A 24,005-nucleotide genomic window follows, 5' to 3' on the forward strand; every position below is an offset into this window, starting at 1 on the left:
CCAGATCTCAACCCAATAGAGCATCTTTGGGATGTGGTGGAACGGGATGTGCCCTGGATGTGCATCCCACAAATCTCCATCAACTGCAAGATGCTATCCTATCAATATGGACCAACATTTCTAAAGAATGCTTTCAGCACCTTGTTGAATCAATGCCACATAGAATTAAGGCAGTTCTGAAGGCGAAAGGGGGTCAAACACAGTATTAGTATGGTGTTCCTAATAATCCTTTAGGTGAGTGTATATACCTAATAATATAATAAGAGTTACAGAGCCAGTAAATGGATGGGGATTATTAGGAGGCCATGATTGAGAAGGGCCTGTATATATACTTTATTTTCTATCCGATTTGTATTCGTATTCTATTTATTTATTTATTGTAATAATTTGTTCTCATTATTATCTCTGTCTTGTTGCTGTATTGTATTGTTGTGCACTGTCACCAAAACAATTTCCTTGTATGTATAAGCATACCTGGCAATAAAGCTGTTTCTGATAATATGAATAAACAAATAATCATGCAATGAATGAATTTTCGATCCACACTTGCTGATTTCGTAATGGCATAATACACATACTACATTCACTACTTCAGTTATAGCTGTCTATTGCAAAAATTGTAAGACTATTTTGGTAGTATGCCATTCCGAACTCGACCTATGACTTCCTAGTCGGCTTTTTCCGAAATTGTTCGGTCTTTATCGTGACGAGTGCAATTGAATCGGTTGTGCTCGGGTATTTCCGGATTCGCCGATAACGGTTGGAATGTTCAAATCTTCGATGCTAGTTTTGCTACTTTTGGCCTGGAGTGGATACTAAGCTAAAGCAAGCGACTGAAGAAGGAGTAAAGGAACCAAATAAAGGAGGTGAAGAGGAGCCTGGCTAAGGAATGACGGTGTTGCAGGAACCTGTCCAGGTATTTAAGCTAAATGTTAAAGTGGTCCTTTGCAGTCACGGTTGCGGGGGAAGACTTTTATCTAGCGGGGAGACCGGATGATTGAGCGCTGCTTACACCGCGGCCTCAGTTAGCGTCTAATGCTAACAGCCCTCTGCCCTTTACCTTATACGAAACCTGCCCTGAAACACGAGATACAGAACACTTATTTTTATTTACAGTTACCATTTTAGTCAACCCCGTGCCTGTCAACTCTGGGCAGTTAGTTTGTTAGTAGTTTACGGGCAGGCTAATGTGTTTTGTTGCAGGTTAGCCAGCTGCTTGTTTCATTGGGATTTTAGTGATGTTTCATCTTGACGTTTGTATGTAAATATTTGGGGATTCGCCTGTTAAGAGAGCGGGTTACTGCGCACAAACATGCATGTTTATCAATTGTAACAAACTAGTGCAATTGAAGTGATTTGGTGTATTAGCATGAGAAAAACACAACATATTGCTGCCTTTGCGTTACGTTTTAATATGTATAGGCTGTTCCTTAATTTGTCGTTTTAATAAGCCAAATTCAACTTTAAAGGTTGTGGATTTAACACGTCTTCGGCAAATAGCAGCTGCCAAACTGTTCATCGAGCCCAGCTGTTCAACCTGCGTACGTCTACGAGTGTCTGTCAAGCAAAAACGTCTGTTTTCAATTCAGATGCATATGAAATGTATACACATTGGCTGTGCATTGTTTAATCACAGTGAGCTGCCTACCTAGACAGCATTTTTAGCCACCTAACTGCAGCAGTGATACCCAGAGCTCATCACATCTCTCAGACAACATCAGTTGGTTTCCCTGCTTCTCTTGCAACCTTTGTAGGTACTGAAATGGCCATTTCATCTTTATTGTTAACACTGAATGAAAGCCATGTTTGATAGCCATTTCATTTACCAGTAAGATTTCAGCCCATTGTTTGCATGCAGTGTCTGCAATTATAACAGTATCGCAAAATATTTGTCTCAAATATGCTGTAGCCATGACGTATCATTGTTCATGTGGGACCTATTTTCAAATGCAGTTTGATCAGAAGTACATTCTATCATGTAGCTGTTTCTAAATTCAATGATCAAGGATTGTTGCTAGGTATAATTGTTCAGGCACTTATGTTTTTGTAACTGTTGGGATTCATCCATGTTTGCACAACCTTTTTTTTTTTTTTTTTTTAAATAAATGAACTTGTGTTAAAGGAGGAAAGGTAACAGCAGCTCTGTTTTGGTCCATAGGCTGCTGTCTGGCACGCTTTGAACCACTATGCCTACCGAGATGCTGTTTTCCTGGCTGAGAGGCTCTATGCTGAGGGTAATGACACAAGTCCAGACATACAACAACCTATATTTTCCCTCTTCTAATGATCTTTCTGAACTAAAATATAACATTACTATAAGATTGTTTGATGTTAAATGGAAGCTGTTTTTATGGATCCTATATGTCAAATTGGGATGTGCCTAGGTGGTCGACTAATCGATTAGTCAATCGACTAGTTGATTAGGTTGACAACTATCATTAAGCCTAGTATTTTTAGTGGTGGTGGTTTCCGTGTAAGATGCAATTCTCAAATTAATTTAGAGATGAAACTTCTTGAAGAACGTTTTTGCATGATGATATCTTGCATGCTTAACAGTGAATAATAGTCAGCAGCACGATAAAACCTTCTGCAAGAAGTTTAGTCTCTTTAATGTTTCAAATTTAGTCTTTCCATTTATGCACCACTGTTGTTTCAGCCATCAAAGCACCACATTTAATTTCAGCAATTAATTACAAGATGATCACTGTCGGACGTTAAATCCTCTGCTGTGAATAATGTCCCCATTTTTGTGAGGTGTAACTAATGGAAGCAGTAAGTAGTTGCAGTAAAAAAGGTTTAAACAGCTTGATGTCATGTGTACCTGCAATATTATCTTGTAATTCTGCACTTTTGAATGTGCAGCAAAGATCACCATGAAGCAGAGTGCTTTCATAGTTTTGTGCAATAAGATGTTATGTAACAGGTTTCCATACTGTGACTAAAATATGACCAAAAATAATTGATTGCAACATTAATTTGAAGTCTAGTTGCCATTGGCAACAGTCCAGTTGTGTGCGTTCATGCGGTTTAGTCAGATATCATCTTGTGAGTTATTTAAATAATTTTTAGAATGTGCACAACCAGTGTGTCTCGCACACTGCACCGCACATGACAACAAACCCAGCACGTGAGAGTCATGACCAAATTACTCTTTTGAACCAGATCTTTTTCATGAATCACCTGAAAAGAACAGGGTTTGAACTTTGAAGGCTAGCAATTTGAATCAGATTCACTCTCTCAGCTGTCAGTGAGCTCACAACTTGGAGCGCAGACATTTCAAATTAAGAGTCCCAAGTGTATTTCGGGCTTCTTTATAATTAAAAGTCCCGTACTGTGTACCACTTTTTTTCTTTTGGTAATTATTGATTGGGATTGGAGAAGCACAATAAACTGCATCTGGGATTTCATTCAATTTTAACTCTTGTGGTCTCTGTGTCTGGGCCATCAGGTAACGTAAAGAATATATATATATATATATATATATATATATATATATATATATATATATATATATATATACACACTACCATTCAAAAGTTTGGAACAGACTCATTTTTTATTATGTTTTTTTTTTTTTACATTTTAGAATAATAGAAAAGTCATAAACTGGAATAACATAAATTGAACTATGGAAATTATGTTGTGACTAAACAAAATCCAAATTAAATTAAAACTGTGTTATATTTTAGCGTCTTCAAAAATCTTTACCCTTTGCCTAGAATTTGCAGACATGTACTCTTGACATTTTCTCAACCAACTTCTTCAGAAATCACCCTGGAATGCTTTTTAAACAGAATTGAAGGAGTTCCCATCTATGTTGGCCACTTATTGGCTGCTTTTCTTTATTATTTGGTCCGTCATCAATTTCAAAAACTTTTAATTCAATTTTAAATAAATTCATATGGTGGCACAATTATATTTTTGTCTCAAAACTAATTTCAAACATTTAAGCATACACCTTCAGATCAAAAGATTTTTGAGATCACGAGAAACATTTCAGTCAAGTGTTTCAAAATGTTTGACCGTGTGTGTGTGTGTGTATATATATATATATATATTAGGGCTGCCCCCAACCAAATATTTTCCTAGTTGACTAGTCATTAGTTTAAGCTATTAGTTGACTAGTTGTTGCATGTTTATTATATTAATTTAATTACTTAAATATATTTTTTGGGGGAGGGCATCAGAAAATGGTTTGAGTTCCAGGGCTGAGAAAGAATATTATAAGTAACATTGCTAACACTGTTCTACATTACAGCGAAATAATAAACCATAACAATGAGCCTTTAAAATATACATTTTACAAGCACACACATGAAGCGAGCCAGCATGGAGACGGTCTGAACATTTTGTTAGTTTATAGAGAGAAATAGACAGACGATGATCTCTGGGATTGACGATGGTCAGACTGATCACCAAAAGCTGATGTCAAGACGATATTTGGCTCGTTTTCCCATTAATGTATTAAACTATTATTATTATCAAATTAATATTACAAATAATTTTTTGCTTGAAGAAACACACTTTATTATATTATTAAGAACAGATGACAGAATTATGACACTCTGTTTGTATGGAGGCGTGCAGTCTTGTGGAACACGTGCATGTAAAAGGTTTTCCCGGACAATGAAATACCCTTGCCCTTCACAACTGTTGTAAAGCCATCTTTCAAAAAGTTGAACAATACAAATTTTAAATGAACTTAAATGTTTTCCAGTTTCATTTGAAATTTAAGTTAAATAAAATATAAAGTTCAAAGTGTGAAATCAAGGTGTCTTGCTTTATTGCGTAGGGTTAACCTTAACCCTGCTTAATGAAAATTACCCCTTAGTACCAGCTAGCATCCAACCAGCAGTAATACCGGTGTTCGTCAGTTCCTGTGGAGTTTTTTTTTTTTTTCGGGGATCAACCGACCGACCAAGACTCTTTTCATCGACTAACATGTAGGGACATGTACACATCTAATACACAAGGTGCAAACATTCAATGATGCTCAAGAAGACAACACACTACTATATGCATACTATCCTTTATGTAAACTCTGTAATGTAGATTCTGAAGAGCAGTACTCCTGTTTGCATCAGAGTTCTCGGTTTACTTTGTAAAAATGACCATCTGACTCCACAATATTCAGCTTATTACATGACTACTTGCCAAATAAATAAATGCACATTAAAATATTTTATTAGCTTACTTGTAGAGATCGCACAGTGATCCGAGAAGCAGGAGAGACTGCTCGTAGAACCCGGATGAGCGGTCTGATATGTCTAAATCCCCGGATGTGCAGTAGTTACAGAGCAATATTTGACCGCTGGATGGTGCCATTGACCAACATGAATTGAGTATTCCAGAGAGCATGTAATACATTTATTTAGCCTATATTTCTGTTGAAAATCAGTTAGTTACAATGTTGAAGTGCTGCACTTAGCATCCATATATCCCTCTGATACGTGTCTGACCGGGGTCAAGTGATCATAATGGAGCCTAATTATACAGTCATTAACATGTTTTGTACATTTTGCACATCCCTAATGTCAACACAAACTGTTTAAAGGACCTTACACAACCACACTATTTTTAAGTATTACAGCCATTACATTACATCCAGAATTAGATTGTATAATGTAAAGTAAAATTTTAAAAAGCATCGCGAGACCCATGCATTCTATTCCATCCCGTTGCAGCCCACCTAGCTACTTTTGAACACAATATTGCTCCTTTATAAACGCAACAAAAATTGTAAAGCCAAAACCAGAACAATAAAACAAGGCTTCCTTAAAGGTGCCCTCAGTAAATAAAATAAAAAGCATAAAAAAGTTTTACTCCTAAAGAAATGTGTTGTAATTTTAAAAATATGTATAAAATTATGACCACTCACATGAGACGAGCCATATCAATAAAATGATAAAAGCATGTTATTCTACATGTGGCATGGGCGACCTCATGGGTGCGGCTATTTTAGAATCACCTAACCAGCTGAATACTACTCGCTTAATCTCAGTAACCATCTTGTTATTGGACACTTTAACTCTTTGATTAAATTAATTATGGCTGATTGTGAATAGTGAATTTCTACAATGGCATCTGTAACTGAATACTATTGCTTTTAAATGATGCTGCATCCACACCACTAGGTGTCACTGTAAGTCCAAGATGACATGAGCTAAAAGTTACTGAGTGCACATTTAAAGGGTTAATTCACCGAAAAATTAAAATTCTCATCATTTACTCACCCTCATGCCATCTAAATGTTCATTACTTTTTCTGCAGAACACAAACAAAATTTCGGTCAGGCAACCTACTGACCATTCTGTTTTTGAAAATAGTTTTGCTCATCCCTAGTTAACATTTACAGCACTTTTCTTCTCATGCAGATATATGATGTTTAGTTTAAATATTTCCAATACACTGGAGTGGAATGTTCTCTATTGTTTTCTCTTTTTTTACCTATTAGTTCATTCTGAAGAGGCGCTCTTCTTGCTGGCCACATGCTACTACCGTTCGGGGAAAGCTTACAAAGCCTACCACCTCCTGAAAGGACACAGCTGCACCACGCCACAATGCAAATATCTCCTCGCCAAGTGCTGTGTGGAACTGAGCAAGTATGGATGACTATTGATTCCCAGATTAATCATAACCCATGACTAATCATAACCCATGCCAATGAGCATTTTTGTATCTCATTCAAAAGCTGTTACAATAATGGAGTGAAATCACTCGTGAGCAAAGGAAATTACGTATCCTGAAATCTGCTGCTCCATGGAGACCTATGACAACTGGTTATTTAGCAGGGAATAGGGATGTGCAAAAATTGTCGACTAGTTGTTCAACAACTGACTTGTCGAAATAATGATATCGACTAGTAATTTTTAAACAAAAAATAATAATTAAGGTTTTTAATTTTAAGTCAAAATAATGTCAATAATGCTCAGAATGTCAGGGATGTGAGCTCAGATTCAGGGCTAGAATCTTCATTTGGTGTTGAAGCGGAAACGGAAAAGCAATAACGGCCGTCAATTGCATTTTTGCTGAGGAATCACGCTTGGCTGACATACAGAGCTGGAGATATATGACAAAGATCACTGCATGGACCCAGACCAGAACCCTCAATGGTAGATGAATGAGTCTCTAATGCTGTCCCTTCCTCATCTTTTTTACTATTTGCGCTTTAATTTTTTTGGGCCAGAACCTTTTTTTTTTCTTTGTACTCTCATGAATAAAAAAATGGTCTCTCAGTGGTTTCCAAGCTAGCATTTGAAACCCATTTCATTTAAATGTGGTGAGACTTCTGTCCGATGCCCTGTCCAGTTCTGTATTTATTTTTAATGCATCGACAGATTTTTTTAAATATTCTTTTTGGCCATATATATATATATGTCTGTTCATTTATTATCATGGTATTTTGAAACACTGGCATTCGGCCTATCGTCCAAGAGTAAAGTAGGACACCTTTTTTTAATTGGATTTAAAATTTCTGTAATAAAGATTATATTTGATGTGTGATTTTTATTTCTTTATTTTTAAATATAATTTAAATACTCTGTAGTTGAAATTAGAAAGTCAAACACAAAAGAGTTTAGCTGTTGGAATTCATTTATGAAATGGATGTAGTCTAAATTTGCCTATGTAAGTTTACAATTCCATATCTGCTTTTAGGGCTATGTTATTAGTGCTCCGTTTCTACACCTGAATGCTATCATAGATATTAATGTATTTCTATGCATGCTATCATGTCAATTTAATGAGCAGTGATGTGTAATGTTACCCACACGCTGTTCTAGGCATTCTGTGTGTTATTACTTATATAGATTTTACTTTATGTATATTCACATTTATGAATTTTACTTATGTAATGAAGACATGAACAACAAAAGGTGTTGGCAAAACATTCATTTAAGGGTTAAAAACACTGTAGCAGACAATGCACCACAACAATATTTTACTATCTGACTGTTTGGCTCGGAGCAATGTTCCCGTTGTTTCATACAAAATCCCTAAATCTATTTATTTATTTATTTTAATTTTTTATTTTGGAATGCCCAATGCGCTCTAAGTCCTCGTGGTGACGTATTGACTCAATCCGGGTGGTGGAGGACGAATCTCAGTTGCCTCCACGTCGGAGAACATCAACCCGCGTGTCTTATCACACTTGTTGAGCGCATTAACACGGAGACATAGCGCATGTGGAGGCTCCTGCTATTCTCCGCTGCATCCATGCTCAACTCGCCATGTGCCCCACTGAGAGCAAGAACCACATTATAGTGACCACAAGGAGGTTAACCCAACATGAATACCCACCCTAGTAACCAGGCCAATTGGATGCTTAGGAAACATGACTGGAGTCACTCAGCATGCCCTGGGTTCAAACTTGTGACTCCAGGTGCCCAAATCTATTTTTTAATGGCTTTGACAGTTTTGTGCACACAAATGTTATAGTTATTAAATGTATTTATTTTTTTAATAGATTATCTGTTTGAGGCGGTGTGCTTGGTGTAGACAGCCTATTATTAAGAAACGTGTCTGATTAATGTCTTGTGGAAATTACTCCAGCCTAATTAATAATTTAGTAATTAGGGCTTTATTGAGGGACTAGTTGACTAACCATTGACTTTACCCACCAACTACACTCAATAAACAAATTGATTTTCTTAATTTCATTTAAGAAATTTTTTACAAGCAATTTAATTTCAACATAATTTAGTTGGATTAGGTCAAATCAATTTACTATAGTTGGTTTAACTCAGTTTATTAGGTTAATCAAACGTATTTTTTTAATGTTGTTTAATGTAATTTTATTAAATTACTAATGATTAATTATGTTGTTTAAAAAAACATTTTAATCGTTAGTATATGTTAGGTGAACAAGTGTAAGGAGAGTGAAACTGTTGCAGTACTACTATATAAAGCAGAACAGTAAACATGAACAAAACTCATCCTGTTCTTATCTTGCACAAAAATGCATAAAATATACACATGGTTTCAACATTTATTCTCACCATCCAGTCCCCTGCAAAGCATGCAAGATTGGCCTGGCCAGTTTCATCAATGCTTCAAAAAATATTAATTTAGACCTTACTCAAATGGATTATTATTGAATTGAATGTAATGGAATTTAAGTTTAGACAAAATGTTCTAGAATTGTGTTTTTAGAATTTAATTTTAAGTAAAGTTAACCTGCAAAAGTCCTTTTTTTGTGTGTAAAAATGTAATGCAATATTGTAAGGATGTCAATCAAAAGGATTAATCTGATATAAAACAATAGAGCTCATTAGTCATGAATACTTCAGCAGAGTAAAGTACCTTAAAAAAACTGCCTTTTGAGAGGAAGACTGTACCCTGCATTCATTAATTTGGGTTTCAGGACTCGAGCAGTGATTTTCTGGGGCTTTTTCTTGGTTTTTTGCACATCCTCCTGCAGTTCACTGCAGCGTTCTTGCCATTTTTAGTTATTTGCAATCCATCTCTCAGGCTGGCAGAGGGGGAACAGATCCTGACCGGAGGAGTCCTGAACAAACAGAAGAGCCAAGATGACATCATTATGGAGTTTGGAGACTCGGCCTGCTTCACACTGGCAATGCTGGGACAAATCTACTGGTATGTCAAGCTTGTTTGGCCTCTTTAACCATACACTTTTATAGAGATTTATGAGAGTTTTCTGCTGAAGGTTAGGTTTTAGTATGAATTATATTGACCTTGAAATCAGTGAGTCTGAGTGAAAGCATATAGGTTAGACATACCTAGAAATTTGATTTGTAGTTGCTCCTTTAGAAAAACACTAGAGAGGAAGAAGTGCTCGCTATCCTTCACAAAGTCAGTGTTGTTTAACTGGTAGATAAGGCAGGCTGGTATCAGAGCACTTCATCCATGATAGATTTGTGTGAGTGAGAGGAGAGTATGTATTATACAAGCACATAACATTTTATATTACTTGATATAGCCTAGTATTTATAGGTTTGTTGTTGTGAGTTGCTTTGATCACTGTGTCTCAGGAAATGAGATTACATGAGAAAGCAACTATGATGTCCCCTGTATTATACCTTTTACAGTAGGAACTGAACAAGGTTTGCCTTTATTATCCTAATCAACATGGCCTTCAATACTGGCCAGCATTGGTTCAACATTGTGTTGTCATGATTCAATTGCTTTTCACTTTTTTGTGCCTCAAATTGTTGGCCACCCGTCATTAGCTTGATCATTCACAAAACTAAATCTCCTTTCCTTGTTCCTACAGCAAAACAGACCGGTTAGCAAAAGGAGCTGAATGCTATCAAAAGAGCATGAGCGAGAACCCTTTCTTGTGGTCTCCATTCGAGTCTCTCTGTCAGATCGGTGAGTTTAGTGAAGTCTTATCATTAATTGGGGTCACCATAAGAACGTCATCTACAGGCTGATTAACTGGCTTGTACTGTGACAGGAGTCCCTGTGGAGAGGGAGTTCAATAATGTGATTTATACTGTGCTCTCTGTAATGCAGGGGAGCGACCGGATCCAGAACAGATCTTCAGATTGACCTTCTTGCAGAACTTCATTGGGGGCAGCGGAGGAGGCATCCTACCTACTCCAATCAGCCCTGCACACACGCCTAGTAACAACATGAGTCACCGGCATATCGACACGGTCCTAATGGAGACCCCCCAGGACACACTAGTATGCCCCTCCTCTGATCTTGCATGCATTTTAATGTCTTATATAGGGGATTATTTACATGCACTGGTATAGGTGGTTTTAATTTGGAAAATGGAATGCAGTGGTATTAAAACAATATTATAACATCATTGTAATCATACCATGCCTTTCCCTCTCTTCCATCTCCAAAGGAGCTAAATCGCCTCAATCTAGAATCTTCTAACTCTAAGTACTCCTCGCTCAATACGGACTCCTCCGTGTCCTACATCGACTCCTCCATCATCTCGCCAGACTCTGTGCCACTAGGCACCAGTGGCTCACTGCTATCCAAGCAGATACAGCATAAACCCAAGAGCGGCCGATGTCTGCTTGGAGGCACGGCCACACTCAGCCCTATTACACCAAGGTAACGACCACCTCAATCATCTTAAAATATCTAAGTGTACATTGTAACCATTTTATCTACATGAGTTTTCAATTTATTGCTATGATGAGTTTCTTGATTTGGCAGAACTTTTAATTTTTATTCTTTAATTCAAGTTTTGGAATTTTGCCTCTGGAGCCGAGCCCAGGCGACCCCACCTACCTGCAGAATTACGGTCACAGTGGGATTGGAATGGAACCGCCTCCACCACCTGGCCCACCAAAGAAGGTACTTTTTAAAAAAAAAGAAAAATAGATAGCTAAATAGATAGTTTACCCCAAAATATTATACTATCAATATCAATATTTACTCTCCCTCATGCCATCCCAGATGTGTATGTATTTCTTCTGCAAAAAACAAATGAAGATTTTTAGAAGAATATCTCAGCTCTGTTGGTCCTCACTATGCAAGTAAATGGTGGCCAGAACTCGGAAGGTAATATCACATAAGGGAAACATAAAAGTAATCCATATGACTCCAGTGGTTTAATCAGTGTTTTCTGAAGCAATACTGAAGATTTTGTGTGAGAACAGAACAAATTTTATTGTGCATCTTGCTATTGCAGTCTCCAGGCACGATCAAGCTCAATTACGCTTCTTAGTTCAGAGTGTGAAATGGCGCTATAGGAAGTATAATCAAACTTGAAATCACCATTGGCAAGGAAAATGCTGTCAAAAGGTATAGTGAAAAAGGAATTACAATTTGGTATGTTCTTACCCAAAATTGATTGGAATGCCTCATTGATTTAAACCACTGGAGTGGTATGGATTTGAACTTTATTAAGCCTTTGTGATATTTGACATCATCAGTATGTTAACATCTCTGGTTATGGTGGTCTAACCTCTCCGTACCTCTGGAGTAGTTGACACTATTGTTCATCAGAACTGGATAGGTTACTGAATACTGTATTGAAGTGTAAGCGTTTGCAGTCATGTGTGTTTGTAGTCATGTTGTGATGCCACAATCATGAGGACTTCTGAAGAACATCTTGCTTTCATCTTTGTGTTGCCCATATATGTATGTTTACATAATACAATTAGTTCTAAAAACTTAGTGGGCTGCCTTGCTGCCTCCTACCTACTCGGGCATCTGTCTTTTATGGCAGCACCTTGAAATGGAGACTCATAAAAGAGCGATTTTGAATACTCTGCTATGGCAGCAAATCCATGCGCAGCACACGAGACTCAACTCGCAACTGATTTCAACACAGTTCATGAGAGCGAAACTACGCTGTAATCTAATCAGCATAAATATGTATAGCACACACATTTTGGCTAAAATATTCAGTTTTCTATCATATTCAACAATTTCTTTTTATTATAGACTTTTCAGAATTAAAGGCATAATAAGAATATTGGTAATAAAAAAGTCTCTCACTTCATCTGCCATCTTGGATTCATTTTTTCTACTGAGCTCATCACGGTGCATTCTAGGGATTGCCTACCTGGGGAAGGATACATACGATGCTACCTTAAAATATGGCCAAAACAAGAAATCTTATAAAACAGCATAAATAAGATACCTACAGACTAGGGATGTAACGGTTTCACAATATACCTCAGTTATAAAATGGACCGTTATCATACTGTTGAAATCTTCTCATTGACGATATTGCATGAATATAAAGACACATTTTTTCAGAACTTTTTCTAAAATCCAAATCACTTTAAGACAGAATCTGCGACACTTACTCTGCATCATATAAACTTGCAGAGATAAAAAAATCTAAATAAATAAATTGTGCCTTACTGCCTTATGTTGCATTTGGCTGTCACTCAGTTTTAAAGGTGACATGCAGGTGTCACGAGCCAGCGCATCACGAGCACATCAGAAGACCAGCACGAGTGCAGCACATCACAAGCACATCAGAAGTCAAGCACGAGCGCAGCATGAGTGCAGCACGAGCGCATCATACAGACATGTCTGAGCCTAAACCTTTATTTTCTCCACCACAGATATTGAAGTACCCTGTGCTATGTAACAGACCCCCCACGAAGCACCATCAATGTTGATGTTTGTTGCAAAAAAATATCGGCTCAGGTGGGAAACACTTCAAACGTTAAGCACCATCCCACAGAATTTGCGGAAATTAATATAAGTGGAAATACAGTATACAGAATAATTAATTATAGCCTCCATTTAAAAAAACAAAAAAACAGCAGATTCAATGTAATTTTACATGATTTGTAATGATTAGGTAGGCTAAAGTTATTTTCATGCTTTCTGTCACATTCACAAATACAGCAAACGGATTAAAGACTTCGATCAATATTACAATATTCCAACTATTTGGTAATTTGCCCAAGTGCAGTGCAACAGTAGGCCAATGCGTTTAGTAGTAATGTTTTATTTGTAAAACAGGTCTAAATAGGGTTTACCATGAGCAAGGCTTTTGGTGTTTAGGAAATTGACATGCATGCAAGAAATTGACAGTGAAACTGTTGCAGAAAATAGACAGTATTGGACAAAATGCCAATAAATTAACGGCACATGAATAATATATTTTCAGTAGGTATTGTAAAATGAAACTAAATCACAAATGCAACAAATTGCTGAATGCATGCAAATGCATATTTGAAGTGTTCATCTTGGGAATAATCATTACAAATGATTACAATTCAATTTCATAAATCATAAAACAACAATTATTTTTAGTTATAATCATCTACTGTACATGTTGCAAAAAAAATAAAATAATTTTTGTCAGATTAAGAGAGTGTTCTGATGTTCAAGATCAAAAGTTAAAACATTAAACTGTGATACTTGGTTTACCAGATGGTGGAAGGCTATATATATCAAACTATATATGGTAGATGATGTCTGTTGTTACAAGAAAGTTCAGTCTTCTTTTTTTCTTTTTCAGGCCATCAGTAGAATCAGCCAAGTTGGGACAAAGTCAGTGTTTGCACAGAGTGGTAACAGCAGAGAGATCATTCCAAACCCTTTCAACCAAACTCAGACCACTGCCCCACAGACCAGGTGTGTGCTATGTGAAACATTTATGCAGGCAAATCCAATCTCACTTATGCACGTTTGTGTTCTTTTACAAATTCTTTTAAAAGCAGCTTTAAATCTGAGAATTGTGACTTTGCTAATGGCTGCTGAGCATATTTCTCTTTGCTTTGTAGTACTACACCGCAAGTGCTGAGCCCAACCATTGCTGCTCCCACAAATGTGCAGCCACGGCGGAGCTCAAGACTCTTCACTAGTGCCAGCTCCACTGCCAAGGTACCACCCCCACAGACGGTGCAGACACCTAAGATGTTGACACTTACAAACAACTTCAGATACACTATATGGCCAAAAGTATGTGGACATCTCCTGTAAGACCTATTGGTCCCATCACCCAGCATGACCTCACTGATGCTCTTGTGTATGAATGGGGAGCAAATCCAGACATATTGTTACATACAGTACTAGTGTTGTCACAAAACCAAAATTTCAGTAGTCAGTACCGATACCGATTTCGATACCACAGCAAAAATATGTTAATATGGTCACGTGCTTAGGAACACACTCTTTTAGCCTATTTAAAGTTAAATTTCAATGTAAATAATAAATTAAAAGATATTAATGTTTTCTTTAAGTGCTTCTCAGTTAAGTATGCATTGTCTTTTCAAGAATGACCCTACTAAAATTAGTTTTTATTTATTTCCTAGTTATTATTTCTTTCCTTTTTTAAATAGATTTAAGAAGTTTAGTCTTTCAACTGTTGTCTAATAAAATGTTAACTAATTTAAACTTTTAAAAACTTTTAAAAAGTAAAACATAGAACAATTACTTTACACACCAATGCATTTTTCAGCAAAAATAGTACTGAGAATAATATTATTAATAATATTATCATTGTTATTATTATTAATATTACTACAATGAATATTACATTTTACTATACAGTTGTAAAATATTTTGGTTTTAAATTTCATACAGGCATCTAGCATTTATTTTTAATCGTGCTTTTATTTTGACGTGCGATTTGCTGGAAGCTTTACTTTCTTATTCTGATGGATAAACCGTTCGCTACATGTCCCAGTGTGGTCATTAAAGCGCAAATGCTGTGATTTTAATTATATAAATATACAATCTACGTGTGTATTGGATTTAATGCTCTTTTTTTTTTTTTTTTCTTAATCTCATACAACGTGAATGATTCTCGATGTCAGTGAAGTTTCCAGTGTTTGAGCGGTCTGCTTCACACATTCCTTTAAAGCTCATGCAGACTAAGATTGCAGCATTTTGCGGTTTAATAATCTCACTAGGACATTTCATGATTTTAATTTAGTTATGCATTTCAGTGTAAAAGGAGTAACAGAGCACACGCTCAAATAAGTGTGTAAGCATTTAGAAGCAGTCGTGTGTCAGTCAGGCAGCACGATGGGACCGAATTGACACAAACACTGGTATCGTGACATCTTTTTTTATTTTAGTACTGACTTGGTATCGAAGTACCGGTACTTTTGACAACACTATAGTACAGTGGAAATCTTAAAGGGGAAATTGATGCCTAATGGTTTTGAAATTAAATGTTCATCAAGAACATATGGTGTCCACATACTTTTGGCCATTTAGATTATATAGACTTTCCTTAAAGGGATAGTTCACCAAAAATAAAATCCTCTCATCATTTACTTACTCTCATGCCATCCCAGATGTGTATGACTTTCTTTCTTCAGCTGAATACGAACCAAGAATTTTAGAAGAATATCTCAGCTCTATAGGTCCATACAATGCAAGTGAATGGTGAGCAGACCTTTTGTAGCTCCAAAAATCATATAAAGGAAACCTAAAATTAATCTATATAACTCCCAGTGTTTAAATCCATCTCTTTAGAAGCTATGTAATAGGTGTGGTTGAAAAGGAGAAAGATATAAAAATGTTTTTTATGCTAAATCTCCACTTTATCTTTCACCTTTAGATGTGAAAGTGAAACTAAAAAGGCACCGCATGTGAATTTCACATGTAAAAGTAAAAGTGGAGTGCGTACTCCAGGTAGGGAATGAGGTTTTGCCCCAAGTGAAGGAGTTCAAGTACCTCGGGGTCTTGTTCACGAGTGAGGGGACAATGGAGCGGGAGGTTGGCCGGAGAATCGGGGCAGCGGGGGCGGTATTGCATTCGCTCTATCGCACCGTTGTCACGAAAAGAGAGCTGAGCCGAAAGGTAAAGCTCTCGATCTACCGGTCAATTTTTGTTCCTACCCTCACCTATGGTCATGAAGGTTGGGTCATGACCGAAAGAACTAGGTCACGAGTACAAGCGGCCGAAATGGGCTTCCTCAGAAGGGTGGCAGGCTTCTCCCTTAGAGATAGGGTGAGGAGCTCAGTCATCCATGAGAAGCTCGGAGTAGAGCCGCTGCTCCTTTGCGTCGAAAGGAGTCAGTTGAGGTGGTTTGGGCATCTGGTAAGGATGCCCCCTGGCCGCCTCCCCAGGGAGGTGTTTCAGGCACGTCCAGCTGGAAGGAGGCCTCGGGGAAGACCCAGGACTAGGTGGAGAGATTACATCTCAGCACTGGCCTGGGAATGCCTCTGGGTCCCCCAGTCAGAGCTGGTTAATGTGGCTCGGGATAGGGAAGTTTGGGGCCCCCTGCTGGAGCAGCTGCCCCCGCGACCCGACTTCGGATAAGCGGTTGAAGATGGATGGATGGATGGAAAGTAAAAGTGGAGATTTATAGCAAAAAAGGATTAAAATTTGGATCCATTTCTCACTCACACCTATTATATTGCTTCTGAAGATATGGATTTAAACACTTGAGTCACATTTACATTTATTGCTCAAGGACACAATTGTGGTGGCTGTGGGGATCGAACCAGTGACCTTCTGATTAACAGTTATGTGCTTTAGCCCACTACACCACCACCACTCCCCCCACCACATGTTTTCATTGTATAGACCTACAGAGCTGACATATTCTAAAAATCTTTAGTTGTGTTCTGCTGAAGCAGAAAGTCATACACATCTGATATGGCATGAGGATGAGTAAATAATAGGACTATCCCTTTAAACTTTTGATCTGAGAATGTTTGATTAACTTTCTCTTATTAATGGAACTTAATAGGAGAACAGCAAGAAGCTGAAAATGAAATTCCCCACCAAGATTCCCAACCGAAAAACAAAAACAAAAATGGGTAAAGGAGGAATCACTTCATCTAACCTGAATGAGAGCATCGAGATTCTTAAACTAGACTCTTCCATAATGGAGGGCAAAGGCAACATCAGCTCGCCGCAGTTCCAGGCCTTTAATCTACAGAAGGCAGCCGCAGGTGTCACAATGCTTACTTGTTTGTAAAATACCATTGCAAAATCAATATACTTGTTAAGAAATGCAAACTAATTTTAAAAATAAATTGCGAGTTTGACAAAGTAGTATGGAATTTAATTTCAGGAGATTTAATTTCAAGATGCAGTGTCCTAAAATAGTTTTTCACCTGTTTATTTTTTATTTTTTTTAGATGGGCTGATGACGTTGATGCGGGATATTGGGAGGGGCTATCTTGCTCTCTGCTCATATAACTGTCGAGAAGCCATTAACATCTTAAGCCAGCTGCCTTCACACCACTACAATACGGGTTGGGTGCTGGGACAGGTTGGACGAGCACACTTTGAACTGGCTGAATACATGCAGGTGAGAGGAATGGCTGCTTAAAATTGGCAAACAGACTTGTGGTGTTTTACTAAATCAGTTACAATTGATCCATTGAAGAATTTATTCACTGGTGGCAAGTTCACGTGAAACAGTCTTTTTCAGTCACACATGATGAGATGTTTATGTATTTCCTTGCTAGGCAGAAAGAATTTTCTCAGAAGTGCGGCGAATCGAAAGCTATCGAGTGGAAGGTATGGAGATCTATTCCACAACGCTCTGGCATCTGCAGAAAGATGTGGTGCTCTCTGCCCTCTCTAAAGATCTCACTGACATGGACAAAAACTCACCTGAGGTAAGTCATTCAGCATTGGATGTTTGGTCTGTGATGTTACATATGTTGGGTATTGTTCAAAGATCATGTATGGTGTCTTTCTCTTTCTCCCTGTGTACAGCCCTGGTGTGTAGCTGGAAACTGTTTCAGCTTGCAGCGGGAGCATGACATTGCCATTAAGTTCTTCACACGGGCCATCCAGGTGGACCCCAGCTTTGCGTACGCATACACGCTTTTGGGGCATGAGCTGGTGCTCACAGAGGAGCTGGAAAAAGCCCTGGGCTGCTTTCGTAATGCTATACGCCTTAATAAACGTCACTACAATGCCTGGTATGCCCATGTTATAATCAAGAGACTGATAAAAAGCCACTAAGAATGCCTGAAAATGAGACTGTACACACCTGAAATTTTTCTTGTTAAGCTCTTTTGTATTTAAATAAGTTGTTTTTCTTTTCATATTTATTGGCCATTAATTCCACTTCAGAACAAAAGACCTAATCTGATAAAAACAAATTTAGACTGACTGTTCAAACTGCATGCTATATGTGGACAGATCAGATTTTTTTTCTGTTCAAACTGCAGTCACTTTTACTTGCATGTCCACATTAGTTGTCATGGTAATGATGCAAACATGCATATGTTCACCATGTGTGAGAGTTTTGAAATGTATGTTTTGCCATTTTGTTTTTGTGTTTTACATGAGGGCTATATCCAAAGATTAATACTTACATCATTAGGCTTAAACGGGGAGGTGGTTTGTTGCTGCCAAGCTTTACAACTGTAACGTTTTTGCTGAGACTTCCCACATTTTTGCAGAAATTTACTACAACCCAAATGGGATGCCCATTGTTCTGTATTTTAGCCGGCAGTGACTTGCCCGTATTGAAGGCTTCGTGTCCCGTATTGAAGCAAAATAGGGTCGGACAGGGAGACTCTTGGAGAGTACTCTTGTAATGTATTGAAGTGCTCAAAATGCTCAAGTGTCCCATATTGGCGTGAGACAATCAATACCTTGTTGCGTTGTGGTGGCTCGCTGCCGGTGTGTTATCGCACCTTAGCGCATCTGGGTAAAGGGTAATGTCTGTATTATTTTAAAAGAGGTTTGCACTGTTTTGGCTGATCATACCTATGCCTTATTCCCCTCATAGACTTTACCTTCCACTGTTGGAGGGCTGAAAGTTATAATAAAATGGTCATTCTGAAAGCACTCAGTCAAGTCATTTTAAAATTGAAAATTCACTTGTAATGATCCTACAGCCTGGCCAACAATATTATACATTTTTTATTGAAACCTGACGAAAAAAATCTGTTGTACACAACAAAAGATGGGAGAAAAAAAAACATACGAAATCCGATCTGACTGTTCAGACTGAGATGTGTTGATAAATCTGATTTTAATTGGATTCCAAACCAACTACAAATGTGATATGGATTAGGCTTTTAAAAATCAGATTTTTCGTCTTGTTCAGACTACAAAAACCGAAATGGATTTTAGTCAAAAATGTTCTGCCTGTGTGAACGTAGCCTACAAGTGATTGTCTATCACTTTTGTGATAAACAGTCTCCATTGATCCTACTCTTGTTACTCCAGGTATGGCTTGGGGATGATTTACTACAAGCAAGAGAAGTTTAACCTAGCTGAGATTCATTTCAAGAAGGCTTTGAGCATCAATCCTCAGAGCTCTGTGCTGCTCTGTCATATCGGAGTGGTGAGTACAGTATATCTAGTGCAGTAAATCTGAATGTGTCACATACTCCAATGTTGCTCTTTTGCTTTGCCTTAGATACCCCACCCCCATTTAATTAGTTGGGTAATGCTGAACTAGTCTGTCTAGTTGTGATTATGCTTAGAGGTGCACCAAAAGTGGTGATTAATTGATCAGTAAATGATTTTATAAATGTTGCATAAACTGCCTCTTTATAGCCTTGCTATTGTTTCAGGTTCAACATGCTTTGAAAAAATCAGACCATGCACTGGAGACCCTTAACAGAGCCATTAGCATTGACCCCAAGAACCCGCTATGCAAATTCCATAGAGCCTCTATTCTTTTTGCCAATGAAAAGTACAAGGTATGCCTCAACTTAATCTAAATCTTGACAATTAGACTAATGTCAATGTCATAATATAATTCATATTTTTGTTTAATTTTCTTGACATTTAAATGACTTGCTTTCAGGCAGCTCTACAGGAGCTTGAGGAGCTGAAACAAATAGTGCCCAAAGAGTCCCTAGTTTACTTCTTAATAGGAAAGGTAGCTAAAGAACTGTGTATTAAATATATGCATATATACATCATTATTTTATTTATGTATTCATGGTGATTTCCTTCAACCACAAAATCTTGTTCTCAAAGGTATACAAGAAGCTTGGCCAGACTCATCTGGCACTAATGAACTTCTCTTGGGCCATGGACTTGGACCCCAAAGGGGCAAATAATCAAATCAAAGAGGCAATAGATAAGCGATACCTCCCAGATGACGATGAACCTGTCACTCCTGATGACTATCCATATTATTCAAGTAAGTATTTCTTAGTTATAGAGTTGTAGGTTTGCTTGTGTTTTGTAGTGTCTTGAAACGATTTCATGGAGTATTTGTTCCCCTTTTTTTAACCATTACTTAAAGGTACAGTTTTTACAATTCTGAAACTCTTGTTATTATTGACAACTGTGGCCGTTAATAAACTGCAGCCAGCTACCTGTTGCTCGTGCTCATGCACACACTCCATAGGAATGAGAGCATCGACCAAAACAATGACGTAATGTACAAAGAGACTGAACGTGATTCACCGACATCATACTAACAGATGAGGTAGCATAATAAAAAGTAATTAGTAATGTTTTACTACAACTTTTAGACTGTATATTATATTTAACTTTCCAGTGCTGGAACATGGCTAAAATGAAGTGTGGATATAGGTCTGACTATGCGAGACTGTAGTTTGAAGTAATCACTTTTCTTTGCATGATACATTGACTGCATTTATACCATAGCCTATGTCGGCGTTAGCTAGCTAGCTAGCCAGCTTTATCAATAGCTGTTAGCTAAATTTGGTGGATGATGACTGTAAATGTTTATAAAATAGACTAGAATGTACATTATAAATATGTTGACACAATTCAGTATTGATTATGTGATTCCACACAACTGTCATTTTTATATATCGATGCACTGTTGATTAACATTGATTATGACTGCAGGCAAGATCAAGTTAGCTAAAATTACACAGATCAATCCTTATGACACTATATTTCACATGCTTTGCAGTTATGTAAGCTTACCTGTCCAATAAGAAGAACGCCAATTCAGGGTCTGTTTTGATCCCCAAAACCAAACAAATGTCCCTCCAGGAATCAAATGCCCTGCCGATGTTCACTCAAGTTTTCGCTCGACACGATCACTTTCCTGCTTAGCCAGACTGGATTCAGTAGATAAATGTTTTTTTTTGTTTTTTTTCTGCTTTTTTTTTCTTCGGCTGGACGTTTGCTGTATTCCATCTCTAAGATAACGTCACCTAGTGTTGCAGACTGTTGACGCTGTTGAATAGCTGAAGCACTGAGGCAAGGCTCTCGGTAGCGCGCATAAACGTCACATGCTTTGGATTTTCCCGGCAAAGTCAACCCGCTCCCTTCACATGAAAATCAGTCTACAGGATTTAATAGGCAACCTAGGAAGTCTGGGGAGGGCTCATTTTTTAAGTTGCATTACAAGCCGTTCACACATTGGCAAAAAAAGGCAAATATTACATGAACATTTTTACATATTGCACCTTTTAATATATATTTTTTTATGTTGTATTATTTAACTCTATATTTTATATTTTGTATTTTGCTTGAACTCTATTTAGTGCCTTCAGAAGTTGCCCTTTAAATGTGCACTCAGTAACTTTTTGTTTGGGTCATTGTGGACTTACAGTGACACCTAGTGGTGTGGATGCAGCATAATTCAAAATCAATAGTTTTCAGTTATAGATGCCATTGTAGAAATCCACTATTTATATTCAGCCATGATTCATTTAATCCAAGAATGAAAGTGTCCAATAACAAGATGGTTACTGAGATGATAGTATTCAGCTGGTTGTGTGATTCTAAAATGCGACCCCCATGAGGGGCCCCTGCCCCATGTAGCATAAAACAGCTTTTATAAGGTCACTGATAGAACTACAGTCCTCATCTCATGTGAGTGGTCATGATTTTATATGTTTAAAATTATAAATTCATTTCTTTAGGAGTAAAAACTTTTTAATTGGTAAAAAAATTAAGGCACTATATAAAAATAGTTTATTATTTTTATGTATAAATAAGTTATGTAATTTGCTGTAATACTTGGCAGCACACCAGTGGCAACCCAATATTATATTTTTTATTTGAGATCTGTTTATTTAGGGTAATGGTTTTGTGCTCTGTGTAACATTGTTTGTTGGGTTTAGCAGCGGAAGTGGAGGAGTCACAGGAGAGCAGTATGACTGATGCGGATGACACACAGCTCCACACCACGGAGAGCGATGAGGTTCTGTAGCACCCCCCCCAACACCACTCTGGACTTGCTCTGAAATAATGCCAATCTGGGGGCAGCTCAAAGACTCCAGCTTTGATAAAGGAGGGAGAAAATAAGAAAAACAAACTGCTGCTAATAACAGTACCTCCTAATTTCTGTTATTTTATTTTCATCATTCATCCCCCCACCCCATCCTTCCTATCATCATGCCTTAATGGTCTCTCATCAGTCTGATCTTCTGGTCCTGTCTCATCCCATCGTCACTGGCATCACACAGACACAATCACTTGGAAGAATTCAAAGAGAGCTCAAATTTTCCCATACCTGCCAATGACTCCACTGTCTTCAAGTCAGTTGTCAATTTAAGACAAAAAAGAGCCACAGACATTCATGGATGTTCCTGTCTTAATGTTGAGGCCTTTTATGTTATTTTATCAGCGTTTACTCTGAATAAAGACCTGTTTAAGAGTTGGTAGTCCTTTGATTCCTCAACCTCCCTTTTTTCATCATGGAACATACTTGCAGGGATTAAAGAAGCACTTTCTGCCCACATCAAAAAAGTGTTGCCTATGGCCTAAGAGAATCAGGCACTATAATGTTAACTGCATATCTTCTATCAGATTGCCATCTGTTTAGAAGAAAAATCCTAACCTTTTAAAAGTTTCTAAAGAAAGTACTAGTTTTTAATGATGCAGACCTTTTCACCAGATTTTCAAGCTGATCTTTTGGCACTTCCTATGTTTTATCTGCTTTTTTTGTTTTGTTGTTGATCAGAAGAATGTTCCACCCTCGCACTCACCCATATATTATGCTCCTAACAGAAAAGCGATCTAGCTTCGGAACATTTTGAATCCACATGTTTTTGCCCAGCTGCAAGACCTGCAGCGTAGGTGTTTTCTTTGCCAAAAATGAGTCCACCCTTCCCCATTTCTGTTAGTCAAATGTTTCGAAAACCAGGCCACAGTGTCCAGATTAACACCATGTTTGATGGCACAGTGACCAGTGGTCAGACTTGAGAGAATTTTCTGAAATATTGGTGCTGTTGAGAACAAAACTGATGAACATGTGCACAAAGTATCTTTCTTGGATTTTATTTTACCAGTTTATTATTATAAAAATGATTTTGAGCTCTGCTAAATGCTTCTTATTGTACATTTTAAGAAATTAAAAGGTAATCGAATAAACAACTTTGACTGAAATCCTAATGTGGTCATTGAAGGAAAACGTGATCATCACTCCATTGATCAACACTTGGATTTGAGGAGGAGACTTTTCAAAATTCATAAGTAACCCTTGCAAAATATATGAATCATGGGAACCATAACACCGAGGTTACTACAGTTATCACTAATGAAGATCCATAACACATCATTATGGGACCTTTGAATGGTTTAAGAGGCTTTCAGAATCTTTGGAGGCTCATGCAAGTTAATGCATTAATGTTTTCAACAATAAACGTACTAAGTGTGGTATTTTGTTGATAACTATAGTTACCGTGATTTTAACATTTTTGCAATAGCTCTGAGAACACAGTAGAGGTTATGAAGTG

At 37.5% G+C, this 24,005-nt stretch overlaps 1 protein-coding gene across 2 annotated transcripts; it reads left to right on the plus strand.

Annotated features, from left to right (window-relative positions):
* The first annotated feature begins 769 nt into the window (after window positions 1–769).
* On the plus strand, window positions 770–23,635 carry LOC127648467 (cell division cycle protein 27 homolog). Of its 2 annotated transcripts, none has more exons than XM_052133160.1 (19): window positions 770–916; window positions 2,159–2,234; window positions 6,455–6,602; window positions 9,469–9,594; window positions 10,232–10,329; window positions 10,474–10,646; window positions 10,817–11,031; window positions 11,166–11,277; window positions 13,913–14,028; window positions 14,178–14,277; window positions 17,102–17,306; window positions 17,496–17,668; window positions 17,829–17,981; window positions 18,082–18,290; window positions 19,552–19,669; window positions 19,902–20,030; window positions 20,138–20,212; window positions 20,314–20,479; window positions 22,389–23,635. In XM_052133160.1, the coding sequence occupies exons 1-19, from the start codon at window positions 890–892 to the stop codon at window positions 22,475–22,477; spliced, it is 2,508 nt and encodes an 835-aa protein (XP_051989120.1). In that variant the 5' UTR covers window positions 770–889; the 3' UTR covers window positions 22,478–23,635. The 2 variants fall into 2 exon arrangements, with proteins under 2 accessions (XP_051989120.1, XP_051989121.1); XM_052133161.1 differs by having other exon boundaries at window positions 22,392–23,635.
* Window positions 23,636–24,005: the final 370 nt, after the last annotated feature.

This window comes from Xyrauchen texanus, chromosome 8, assembly GCF_025860055.1.
Source record: "Xyrauchen texanus isolate HMW12.3.18 chromosome 8, RBS_HiC_50CHRs, whole genome shotgun sequence".
In the NCBI taxonomy this organism is placed as follows: Eukaryota; Metazoa; Chordata; class Actinopteri; order Cypriniformes; family Catostomidae; genus Xyrauchen; species Xyrauchen texanus.